The following is a 13,457-nucleotide window of genomic DNA, read 5'->3' on the forward strand; positions in this document are numbered from 1 at the left end:
ATCGCCAACGCCTTCAACAGCCTCCCACACAGCGCGATACAGGTGGCACTCGAGTACTTCGGAGTGCCCCTGTATCTGAGGAGGCTGATAGGCGACTACCTCTCCCAGAGGAGGGTGGCAGTCGAGAACCGGAGGGGGTTCATAGAGTGGTGGACAGTCGAAAACGGCGTTCCACAGGGTTCGGTCTTGGGACCTGTCCTGTGGAATGTCGGATACGACTGGGTCCTGCGGAGTCGCCTCCTCCCCGGGATGGGTGTCATTTGCTATGCAGATGACACCCTCGTCTTATCCCGGGGACGGAGCTACAAGGAGGCGGCGCGGCTGGCCGAGGTCGGAACTGACCTCGTGATCAGCCGCATAGAGAGGTTGGGGCTTCGGGTCAGAATCGACAAAACCGAAGCCCTTCTCTTCCGCGGGACTGGGCGGAAAGGACCCCCGCCGGGTGCCACCCTCCTCATAGGAGGAGGGAGGGTCAGGGTGAGCCCGACCATGAAATACCTGGGGCTCACCCTTGACGGAGGGTGGACCTTCGTGCCCCATTTCAGGGAGTTGGGGCCGAAGGTCATGAGGATGGCAGGTGCGCTGGGGAAATTCCTCCCGAACCTCGGAGGACCCAGCGCAGCTTGCAGGCGGCTATACTCTGGGGTCTGTCGGAGTATAGCCACGTACGGTGCTCCCGTTTGGGCTGATCGCCCGATGAGCCGCGGGGTCAAGGCCCTACTGCGCTCGGCGCAAAGGGCACCCGCGGTGAGGGTGGTTAGGGGGTATCGTACGGTCTCCTGGGCCGCAGCGACGACTCTTGCCGGCGATCCGCCTTGGGATCTTGTGGCGTCGGTTCTCGCCGAGGTGTTCTCCTACGTCTCGGGTAGGAGGGCTCTCGGAGAGAACCCTTCATCAGAAGAGATCCGGGCGGTTCGCCGGCAGGGGGAGTCACGTCTTATGCGGGAGTGGGAGGAGGACCTGGCGGGGCAGCCGTACGGTAAACGTACAACGGCAGCGCTCCGTCCGGTCCTAGAGCGTTGGATGAGGCGGAAACGCAAACCCCTCACTTTCCGTCTGACGCAGGTCTTCACCGGGCACGGGTGCTTTGGTGATTACTTGTGTCGGACGGCCAGGAGAGAGCCGGGAAGAGGCTGTCATGAGTGCGGCGCTGCGGTGGACTCGGCCCAGCACACCCTCGAGGTGTGCCCGAGATGGGCTGCGCAGCGCCAAGACCTTGTGGCGGCTCTCGGCGGAGTGGACTTGTCGCTTTCGAGTATCGCGGAGAAGATGCTCGAGAGTGACAGGTCCTGGCTGGCGGTGTCCTCCTTCTGTGAGACGGTCATGTCCACGAAGGAGGCATCTGAGCGGGAAAGGGAGGATGCGGCTGATGCACCCTCCCTCCGCAGACGACGGACGGGGGTGCGCCGGAGGCGATATTTGCAACGCCTCCAATAGCGCCCCTGCACTCCGGGCTGGGGTCGGGCTGGTAACCCGGCCCCTGTGAAAGCCCGGCGTCGTCGGGGCGATCCTAATTGCCGGGATCGCCCCCTTTCTCCGAGGGAGTAAGTCCGGTCTTTGCCAGGACCGGCCAGTCGCTGGTGTGCCCTGTTGCTGACAGATCCGGGGTGCACCAACATAGCGGCCGATGGCTTTCGCAGTGGTTTTAGTGAGTAGGGGCCTGCCCAGGCCGAGTCTCACACATCCTCTCCGGTCCCACCAAGGCCGGTTAGACGGCTCGTAAAAAGAGTTTCCCTGCGTCATCAAAAAAAAAAAAAAAAAAAAAAAGGATGGTTTTTCTATTGGTTGTGACCTTGCCAATTTTAGTGAATTATAAATTTTATATGACAAGTGTGAAAGAAGTAGCCACACAACAGGTCAATAAAATTACTGTGTATTTGAGTTACGCACTACTATATCGACTGACCTAGACTTACGCCGTTTCACTCAGACATCCTGTATAGGTCAGTTACGCAAGTTATATGATTCAAAGGTATTACTAGTAATCGTTCGATGATGACACCATTTCAATAAAGGAGTTTTTTGCTTTAAGCTAGTGGAGCTGAAGTTTATTAACAACTACTATAATATGTAATATTCAATTACTTTCTAGAATCAATAAGGAAAAGAAAAAAGGGGCTTTTTATTGTGATTTGTGCATGTTATTCTACATAATACGACATAATTAAATAAGTCATCATAATTTTTTGTTATGAGTACTTATAACATTTAGTTTTGTTAGGTAGTATGTGTCAAATATTTTATAAATATTCTTTTTATTTTTATCCGATAAAAAAAGAGAGAACGTTAAATATTGATCCTTAACATTTACGTTATTCATGGGTGTAAAGTTCAAATTGCGATGTACTCACAGCTATGGCATTTGTATAATAGAATTAAACTATAACCAAGTCACATCAAACATAAGACATTAAATTTTTGACGCAAAGGTTATATCAAAATCCATTAGGGTTGCTATAAAAAGCTTAAACTTAGATAATCATAAAATGACTAAGAAGGAAATGCCGACAAACATAACTGGCAGGTCGAGGATCACTCATACATTGATAAGATCAGTCGCACATGTTCCAAGTATCCATAACATCAAATTAATCTTTAAATAAACATCCGTATAGTTACATTTTTCACAGAAAATCAAAAGGTTATCTAGAAATTAAAGTTCGAAATTGTAGCTTAGAAAATATAAACTTATGGTTACAGTTTAAGCTTTTTATTTTACGTGTATGTATCCAAATAACTCAAAACAATAATATAACATTTAATTAATGAAGTGAAAATCAAATATCCATGACTTCTATTGTTCGAATAATAATTTTGTTATATGGGGTTTTCCAATAGGGACGCTTGAACTTTGACAGCTGATTGCGGCCATGTTGTTTGAGTGACAGCTGTCAAATGCAGTGTGTTATATTCATTCCGTCCTCCCAAACCACCATGGCAGGTTACAGTGTCGAGCAGCACGTGCAAATCATAAAATTGTTTTATGAAAATGGGTCTTCAGTTCGAGCAACGTTCCGCGCACTTCGCCCGTTTTGCGGTCGCGATGATCGTCCTGCCGAGTCGACTATCCGTCGATTGGTGGACAAATTCGAGTCAACCGGGTCAGTTAACAATCAGCCGGTTCCCGTGCGTCAACGTAACGCGAGATCTGCCGAGAATATCGCCGCTGTGCGCGACAGTGTCCTCGAAAACCCGCGGCAGTCAATTCCGCGTCGCGCACAGGAACTCGGCCTTTCGCAGACGACAACTTGGCGAATTTTGCGTTGTGACTTGAGCCTGCACCCGTACAAGATCCAGCTGACCCAAGAGCTCAAGGTTAATGACCATAGACAGCGCCGTGTGTTCGCTGACTGGGCATTAGAGCAGTTGGAAGTTGACGCCGATTTTGGCAAAAAAATCATCTTCAGCGACGAGGCGCATTTTTGGATGAATGGCTATGTCAACAAGCAAAATTGCCGTATTTGGGACGAGACCAATCCACACGAGGTTCACCAAGTGGCAATGCACCCGCAGAAAGTGACTGTTTGGTGCGGATTTTGGGCCGGAGGCGTGATTGGTCCGTATTTTTTCGAAAACGATAATGGTGTGGCCGTCACCGTCAATGGTGAGCGATACCGGTCGATGATAACCAACTTCTTTTGGCCTGAAATCGAGAATATGGATCTGGACAACATGTGGTTTCAACAGGACGGCGCTACGTGCCACACAGCACACGCTACGATGGAAGTTCTGCACGAGCAATTTCTGGACATGGTCATCTCGCGCGGAGGCGACGTGAACTGGCCACCGAGATCGTGCGATTTGACCCCGCTGGACTTTTTCTTGTGGGGTTTTCTTAAGTCGCAGGTCTATGCCAACAAGCCGCAAACCACCGATGCCCTCAAAGTCAACATACGCCACGCCATCGATCAAATACAGCCCGATTTGTGCGCCAGAGTCATCGAAAATTGGACCTTTCGTGTGCGCGCCACCAACCGAAGCCGTGGCGGTCATTTGAATGATGTCATATTCCATACATAATGGGGTCGATAGACCTTCCAAATAAAAAAAATTTCGCAAATATCTTTCCTACATGTATTTTTTTTTGCATTTCAAAGATCAAGCGCCCTTAATGGAAAACCCTATATGTTTTGCACACCTATCTCTTGTATTTTTTATTTAGTTTTACATAATCTATATTAATTCCATAAATTGAAGAGAGGATTTTCCATAATGACCATAACAATAAATCAATTTGCTGGCCCCGACTTAAATATCAGAAATTATACGCACTCATATGTATATTCAATAATTATTACTAAGTCACATCAGGATCCCAGACAATAGAGACAAATATTTAACAAATTGTGTTTGGATAAACGTAGTAAAGTTTAATACAAACATTTAATTAAACGGATATTTTATAAAAATTACATTACCGCTACTTTATATCCCTGTGTGTCTTTATTTCTTCGTAATTTATATGATGCAAGGATAGTAATGTCAATAAAATTCTTAAATGGGATGGAGAATCTGGTTTCTAATGAAAAGTGATGGTAGAACAGAGAAAACAATGTCAAACGTTATATGACTGCAAGAATGTATATGAATAACTCCGTTTATATATTTTTTAACTAGATTAAAATATGTATTACATATTTTATTTATTATTATCTCCATTAATATTACTATTCTATTGCATATGCATATTACGTGAAGAGAGAAACTTGAGTTTAAATAGAAAATGAGACAGATATACACAAAGAGAAATTGTGAATAGCAATTGATTGTTAGGTTTGTTCTAACTTCATTTATCATAATCCCATTGTATATGTTTTAGATTTCAATATTTCTCCATTCGAAAATGATAATTAAAGGATGTGATTAATTGTGAATTATAAGAAATGTTTATAAAGTTTGTCTTAAAGAAACAAAATTAGTTCCACAAAAATCTATTTCTATCCTTTCCTATTTTCATTACTAAGTTTCACTTTTTCCGCGCGAAGAGAATCCACGCACATTTTTGTTTTTAAGAAAATTTATATTAAAATAGGTGAAAATTAGGAAGTAAAACTGGAATAAGAGGTTTCAGGCAGTGGAATGATGTAAAGAAATTTTTTCGGGGACAAAAAATAATTGGTTTTTAAAAAGAAATTGACAATGAAAAAATATCGTCGTAAGAAACCGCAGTACTCCGCTTCAAATGAGCTTGCTATATACATGATCAGAGTTTCAGACAATTATAAGGCCTAAGGAGATGGAACAGCATAAAGCTTAAAGTGAGTTTCAGATATGGGAAAAATATATTGAGTAATTGTAGTAATAAATCAGACTATTAACCCAGTTTTGGTTTTTTAAGAGACAAATGTCAAGGTGACCCATACCGATAATACGTGTATGTCCGTAAAAAGGTGCCCGGAATCTAAAACCTGGTCAAAGTTGATGAACTACTCGACTATGGAGAAAGAACTATACATTAATTTGATTAATATTTTAGTATGTTGGATAAAAATGTTAAAAAAGAGATATTCAGGATTATCACATTTGTCGAAGATGTGGGAAAGTAATGTTCTCATAGGCAAAATAGTGTTATAATCGAATCCCATTGCGTTTTTATTATCGAGATATTTATACAAAAAATATAAATTGGTATTTTCTTTTACTTGTGCAATAAAATATTTTTATACCTAAAATATAATTTATTACTAATTACAATAAGTAATAGAATAAATTGTATATTTACTTCCCTACTAAATGAAATACTGCGAAGTACCAACAATATCACTACCTAGTACCATAGAACAGAATATGCGTTAGTACTACTTTCTGACAGTGAAGGTGAGCGGCAACCCTTTTCGTATAACCTGCACAATGTTTGAACGCGGATAGACAAAAGGCTTTCGCGGTGCTTCCGGCACCGGGTGAACAGAGAACCGTGACAACACTACCGCTAACCCCGCCAGTGACTGCAGTAACGCCATGCGCTCACCAATACAAGCGCGCGGACCTGCCCCGAATGGCAAATATACGAACTTACTACCATTTTCGATGTTTTTGGGGTCGAATCTTTCTGGACAGAATTCACTGGGGTTATCGAAGTATTTAGGATCATTTTGCATGGCCTGAAGTGGTATTATAATCTTGACTCCCTTGTCTATAGTGAGATCGAGATCATTAAAAGTATACCGTCTAGTACATTGCCTTATCAAAAATCCTAGAGACGGGAATATACGCATGCCTTCTTTAAAAGTCCACTCTAGGTAAGTCATTTCCTTGATAGCTTCGTAGCAAAGTTTGTTGTTATATTTTTTGAGGACCCTGTCATTTTCTTCTTGAACTTTTTTCTGGACCTCGGGATGATGAGCAAGTTCGTGCAGAGTTATGCTTGTCGAAGAGCAGGTAGTTTCAAAGCCAGCTGCAAAAAATATAAATAATTGAGCCGCTATCAAACTATATGTCAGGTCAACAGTGGCTTTCTTCGCTGATCCATCCTGATTCATATATTCTATCGAGTCACCAGTGATGACTCCTTTCTTCTTACATTCAAGTAACAAATCGATAAAGTCATTTCTTCCCGTTGACTTGTAGTTTCTCTGTAGAAGTAGTTCATCCACCAGTGCCAACATCTCTTTTTCAACACGATTCAATAATTTAAAATTTTTAAAAGTACTGGGAAACATTTGTTTCAGATATATGACGATCGCATCTTTAAAAGTTATATTAAATATAGTTTGACCGAGCTTTCGGAATGCCGAATTTTCATCATGAAGCGAATCAGATTCAATACCAAACACGCATCTGCCAATAACATCTGTGGTATAGCGTGCCATAATATCGCGTGCGTCAATCGTGAGACATTTAGTACAATCTTCAGTTGCTCCGTACGCATTTCGATCAGTGGAAATATGGCTTTTAATTTAAAATTTGTAAAGTCAGGGGTCATATGCTTCCGAAGCAGCCGCCATAGATCACCATCCGCGAAAAATATGTTTTGCAGCAGTGGTTCTATCTTCTGATGCGAATTAATATCACGTGAATAGAAAGAAGAGAAATCTGTGGTGAGGATGTGTCTTACTAACTCAGGGTCACGGACAATCAGCCCAGATTGCATGCCATAGAAGCAACCCACGACGCGCTCAGTCGGGTACTTCCAAGACATCTCTTCGCTAATCTGTGTACTACTCATCTGTATCATACAATTTCTTGCATTGGTGCCCAAGAAACGGTATTGGGTTATCATGTTTCACTCTTTTATGATTCCAGTAATTAAAGGTTCTGGTTCCGTATAAATACAAAGCGATTATCGCCACTATGATTAATAACGTTATCATTATATATTCAACTAAGCGATAGTTTGATTTAATTATATAAATAATATAATAATATCAAAGTGGACTGTTTCTGGTCGCGATCTTAACAAAGTATAAGTTCTAAGACACATACATTTATACAGTGCTTAGATTCATTATACATTAGTATTATTTCAGCAAAAACTGTTTCACCATCCACTTCCTTTTTTTTGTTCTGTAAACCCTCGTGGCATTGTTATAAAATCATTAGTAATGAGGTTTGATGAGTAGATACTAAAAAAAAATACCACTTAAAAGCCTACTAATTATTAATATTACATTAGCCAATATTTATATTACAGCATGACGTAGAAAATGTAAAATGAAAATTTTACATTCACTGTTAACTAGGGAGCTTATTTCTTAGTTAAACTAAAAATAGTTTTCTATACAGCAACTTTAAAACAAGAACACTAAGAATTCATACAAACATGTAAAATATGTTGTTTTAATAGTACCTTATAGAATAATAAAATAAATAATATTCAAAATAATAATTTCTCATAATATGCGTTACTGGCATAGCATGAAAGAAACTGTAAATATCTTAGTTATCGTTGAACTGCAGATATTAGAGGAAAAAAGTTTAACACTTAGTTTCGAAGCGGTATTAATTATTTCGTGTTAATTATAAATTTAAAAGTTATGATTTTCCTAATAGATTATGAAATCAGCAACTAGTTTTGATGACAGCGCAAATAACAGAGTAAAAAGACATTTTGTTGAATGTTCAGGAAAAAGTTCCCGGGAATAATTTAAAGATGTTTACAATTCAGAAACATCCTTCGTTACCAAATGTTCACGTATATCAATACATATTTAAAGAATTATCAGGTTGTTTAAATAACAACTAGGTCGCTACAAATATATTGAATCAATACTTTGAGCTGTAATATCTTATTTACATTAAAAGACAGATTCATCCTCTAATGAAGATTTGTACTTCCCTCTGGTAGGATATCGTAAGCTACCATCGTACTACGCTTGTCATCATTCAATGCAGAGCAATTTGTACAGTACATTTTTTCTTGTTAACAGTAACCTATGTATATTTCTCAACGATATGTATAGTCTCTGCTACGTGACTTCATACACAATGCCACTGTTATAGCTGATTATACACAAGATATACTCGATTTCAAGCTAAATGTCCCATATTTTATTCTAATGTAAACTTTACATTACAGCACATTTTTACCAAAATCTGCTAAATATTTTCGAGTGTTTTGGCATAAAACATCAATACGGCGATAAATACATTCATACATCGTCACCAACTCTCACATTTATTAATAATAGTAATTTTAAGAGGAACAACAAAAAGTGTTATGTTAGTATTGTTTCAATAACTGTAACTAAAAATATAAGAAAATGTTAATGAAATTTAATATAATAATTCATCAGAATAAATTGTTTAAATATTTATATCTTTCTTATTTTCCGAAACGCATGAAACAGAATGAGTTCTGGATCTTGACAATATTTTTTATCATATTGAACATGAGTAACGTATCTTGATTGTTTTTGTTGCTGATAATATTATTTCTTTAAAATTCTATTGCCATAAATTGTTATACTGCAACATCATGGATATTCTGTTTTAGTTCAGCGTTCTATATAATCGACATTGTGTTTCTTCTTACAAAACTGTTGGAATATGAAACAAAATAATGCATTCCATTTATTTATTTACTTATTGTAACTCAAAAGTATAAAGAACTATTAAAGAAAAGAGAGAATAAAATCAAAATTATTTATATTTTATATGAGTATTGATTGCAGTATCTTTATTTTATTCACGAAGAGTATCTATTGTAGTATAATAAAAAATTAGTTTAGGAAGATAGTAATAACAATAAAAGTGTCGTAGTTTTAGTTTAGGTGTACAAGTCAAGGATGATCTAGATAAATACTAAACATGTTGGGGTACATTATAATAAAGCTATTCAAGAATTAGTTCATTCAACGTTTTCCTCTGAAAGATCCACCTCTTGGAACGTTAGAGTCAGCTGAAGGAGGAAGAGTCTTCAAGTAATCTAATGCTCTTTGGATCGCTGGGGGAATAGGTGGTGGTGTTGGCAGATGCGAACCCTGAAAATATAAATATGTGTGAAAATATTACCCAAATAATGTTATAACATCGGGAAAACCAAAATATATGAGACGAAACTTGTCAGCATTCCATGGATTCACCGTGCGGGTGTCGGGTCCATCGCAATGGAATAAAAACTGATATCTTTTACAATTTAACGGATGGCGGAAGAAATGTCGTAGTACATCTGTCAAAATGATAGCAATATGTCAAGGATAGAGTTGCAAATAATTTATCGTTCAATTAGCCTATCGTAATTGAAAATCTTGTTTATTCTGAAGCAACCATAAAAATATCTTAGTGTTAACCACATAGCCTTAACATTTACGTTATTCATGGGTATAAAGTTCACTAGGATGTAACTGACAGATAAATCATCTGTGCAATGGAATTTATTTGTAAGTCACGCCAAAATATTAGATTTCAAATTTATAATACGTAAGTCATATCAAACACATTGTTTTGACATACAGATAATTGCATTTAAAAACCATGAAATTCATAAAAAGAATGCTGACAAAACAAATTGTACAAGTATAAAATCACTCATATTGATAAGATCTTTCGTACATGTCCTGCGTAACCATAACTTGAAACAAAACATCTTGTTTAAATTCATAAATCAAAAGGTTAATCTAGATATTAAAGTTCACACCTGAGGCTTGGATGAATAATAATATAATTTTTAGTTCTTACATGTTAAAATATATGAATAACCTTACAAAAGATTTAATTTTCATTATTATATTGTATATTTATATATTGAAAATTTAAAATCAGCTCTTTTTAGCTTTAACTATTATTTGTAAAGTCTATTTTGATTGATTTCAGAGAAGTATTTTTTTATTTGTCACATGTATGGCGGCAAAATTATGTTCTCTTTTCGAAATCCTATTATAAGGTGGGCACTTACCTGTGGCTGGAAGCCATTTTCATCAGCTATATACGTGAGAGCAATCGGTGAACCATCAGGAGCTTTATAACTGAATCGTCCTTCGGCAACTTGTATTTCCTGTCCTTCCCCTTTTCCGAAATTCTTAACATATCCAGATTCTTCAGCGTTAATTTCATTTCCAGTTTCATATCTGTTTAATAATGGTTATTATAATGTAATATACTGTTAAATATTAATAATTAATAAAATAACTAACTATTGTTGAATTATATTATATAATACTACTTAATTTCAAAAACTGAAACATTTGTAGTGTAAGTGACTTTATGTGGTTTTAAATTATATTTGTAAAGGTTTGAAATTCTTAAGCGAATCTTATATAAAAGTTAAGAAAATAATCTATACGACGTCTTCAAACAATAAATTTAAAAGAGTAAAATACCTTTTCCTTAAAACATTTCTTTAACAAGGAATTGGGCAAACATTTTGTATAGTCATGGGTTCTGGGTCAGGCGAAAGAGAAACAAATAATGCTTACAGCCATTTATAGGAGCCATCGACGTTGGGACCATCAGTTTCGAATCTTATTATTGGAATTTGATCATTTGGCCTTTGTGCTTGAGCTATCATATTAGCTGTCAGCAGAGTCGCGAGAAGAATATAGATCTGTTAGCAGAAACAATTGAAATTAAGTGATCATAAAAATTTTCTTACGATAATATATAATATTCGACTTGAAAAACTAAAAAAGAGCAAATGCATATTACAGTAGCAGTCGTAAAATTTTGAGAAGGCGCTTCTATGGTGATTTCTTTTATGTATTAATTATATCGACATTATTAGTATGCTTAGTAGAATGAAAAATAATCTTATATTTTTCTGTGATGGGTGTGAGATGCAAAAATTTAATTGAAAACATTATAAATTTTAGAAGTGAATAAAGAATTATATGAAGAAATATCAGAGACAACATTAGTTATCAGAGATCTTTTCATACTAGAGAATAATACACCTAGATCATAACTCCGATTATTCACGTCGTAAAATCAAAAGATGTGTATATATAAACGGTTAAAGCTCGTCTCAAGTTAAACGTGACATGAATATAATATATTTATACTGGAATGGGGAAAGAAAGGATTCCGTGACTGAATATGTAGGTAATGTACATAATATTATGATAAAGATGCGTCCTTTGTCATATCCTATGTAATTTAAATTATTTACATGTATTATTTTAAAATATATATTTACAAACGCAGTTCTTAGACCTGATAATTATATTATGTTACCGGCTTTATTATGGGTAAATAAAGAATACATTATCAAGATGAAAATCATAATTGATATAACTTTATCTAATGTTGAACGTCTTTTAGTAATTTTAAATTATTGAGTTAAAAGGATCATGCCAGATTGTGTAATCCTTATGTAAGTAATGAACTCTTCCATAAGACTTTGAGCAATGTCTGGAGGTTTAAAGTGTTGAGGAAGGTTTCATTTTACATCAAAGACTTCGTAATGAAGTGTCAAAAGCTAAGCACGATTTCATAATTCATTTATAATTGCTGGTTAGAAGCAAAATATTTATTTTATAATAAATATACAGAAATATTCCTTTATTATCTTATCCAGCCAAATGGCATCGGAAAAGGGAAATAAGAGTTAGTAAGATATTAAGATTAAACTATTGCGGAAGGGACTCTTACCATGTTGAAAGTTATATGATGTTCGTGCAGGATCTGAATGCACTAAGATGCGACTGAAGTGTGTTAATAGTGACACTGCAATGGGTTTATATACCAGCTCCTTTACCTATGAACTTACGCGATCTGTGCTCGTCCTGACTACTCATCTTACATACATACATGCACAATTTTATACTTATCGTAAATACGCACCACAAATGTACATTAAATATAAAATAATGGAAATCCATTATAAGTAATTACGGTGTTATTGAAACAAAAGATATTGGAATCGTGTTATTTTTTGATCTAACGTTAACAACATCTTTGCGATCTTCTTGCATAAATCCACCATATTTTCAAAAGTTTGAAATACTATGAAAATGATGTTTTCAGTTCTGAGATAAATATTATGAAATTTCTTGAACATGTAAAATGATATTAACGACCGAATGTCAGTGAAGCGCTGATAGAATTCGACCGATTCCTAAATGTATATTTGTGTTCAATTCTATAAATTTGGTAAACATACGAATTTATTCATATCTTGTTAAAATTGTGCTTTTTTTTCAGAAATGTGTGATGAGTTATGATAAACTATATGATAAGCAAACAAAAAACCTTTTCTTATAATTTTTGCCGTCGTGCTATTGGCGAGACTGTTTAAGTGGATTAAAATTGTACCACTTAATTTGTTCTCAAACAAGATTTATAATATTGGTTAAGTGTTTAATGGATTAAGAGAGAAAACTACCATTTTTATTAGTAGTTTACTTCTAATTGCTATCGGAAGATTGGTTTGTGGTTTCTGCTTATGGAGAAAGTAAAAAAATCTTAATTTTTCGGCTCAAAATTTTTTTTAAACCGTCCTTGTTCAAATTAATAACGTTATTTGTTTGATTAGTTATGATCATAAAACTAAGAGGGAACTCAACTGACTATGTTAAATCCAAATGGTATCTTAGCTTAAATAGAAAAAAAAAACAAATAAATAATATTAATTTATACTCTATCAATATAAGTATAAAAAGAATTATAAAAAAAATCAAATAAAGTAAGCCTTACTTATATTTCATATTTATACACTTTATTGTTAAAAGAAATCTCAATATATTTATGTTGTAAAATTATTTTAATAAATGGAATAGATTTTTAGAAATGGATTACTTGTGAGAGACAAGTTTAATCGAAGACATATTATAATTACATTTTTCCCTAATATTTATTTTCCAGTCAAAATATAATAAGTCAGCAAATCAGAAAATTCTTTTATGTAATGGAAAAATTTCGATCCGGTTTCTCATAGTTCAAACATATTATATATTGCTGAACGAAAACTCAACTAGTGGATGAGAACAATTTAATGATTTTCTTTTATGATAAAAATCACTTAATATCAAATTAGATAGTAATTACAAGTTGTAGAAATAAAACCATCATTTGCTTTGTATGTA

The 13,457-nt window shown here is 36.2% G+C and overlaps 1 protein-coding gene and 1 pseudogene across 1 annotated transcript; both read right to left on the reverse strand.

Moving 5' to 3' along the window:
- Window positions 1-5,798: 5,798 nt before the first annotated feature.
- LOC116765779 (cytochrome P450 6B6-like) lies at window positions 5,799-7,310 on the reverse strand (annotated as a pseudogene).
- Window positions 7,311-9,067: 1,757 nt separating this feature from the next.
- LOC116765469 (endocuticle structural glycoprotein ABD-4-like) lies at window positions 9,068-12,162 on the reverse strand. The gene is made up of 4 exons (XM_032654919.2): window positions 12,025-12,162; window positions 10,854-10,981; window positions 10,334-10,505; window positions 9,068-9,419 (listed from the first exon to the last, which is right to left on the reverse strand). Exons 1-4 carry the CDS (start codon window positions 12,025-12,027, stop codon window positions 9,291-9,293), a joined length of 432 nt encoding a protein of 143 aa, XP_032510810.1. The 5' UTR covers window positions 12,028-12,162; the 3' UTR covers window positions 9,068-9,290.
- Between the last annotated feature and the right edge of the window lie 1,295 nt (window positions 12,163-13,457).

This window comes from Danaus plexippus, chromosome 11, assembly GCF_018135715.1.
Source record: "Danaus plexippus chromosome 11, MEX_DaPlex, whole genome shotgun sequence".
Classification (NCBI taxonomy): Eukaryota; Metazoa; Arthropoda; class Insecta; order Lepidoptera; family Nymphalidae; genus Danaus; species Danaus plexippus.

What these genes read in the sequence shown, in the direction of transcription:
- LOC116765469 (XM_032654919.2), bottom strand. An exon ending in GATGGCTCCTATAAATGGCT is followed by an intron (nt 10,506 to 10,853) that starts GTAAGCATTATT and finishes ATTATTAAACAG; the next exon opens with ATATGAAACTGGAAATGAAA. An exon ending in AAAATGGCTTCCAGCCACAG is followed by an intron (nt 9,420 to 10,333) that starts GTAAGTGCCCAC and finishes TTATATTTTCAG; the next exon opens with GGTTCGCATCTGCCAACACC.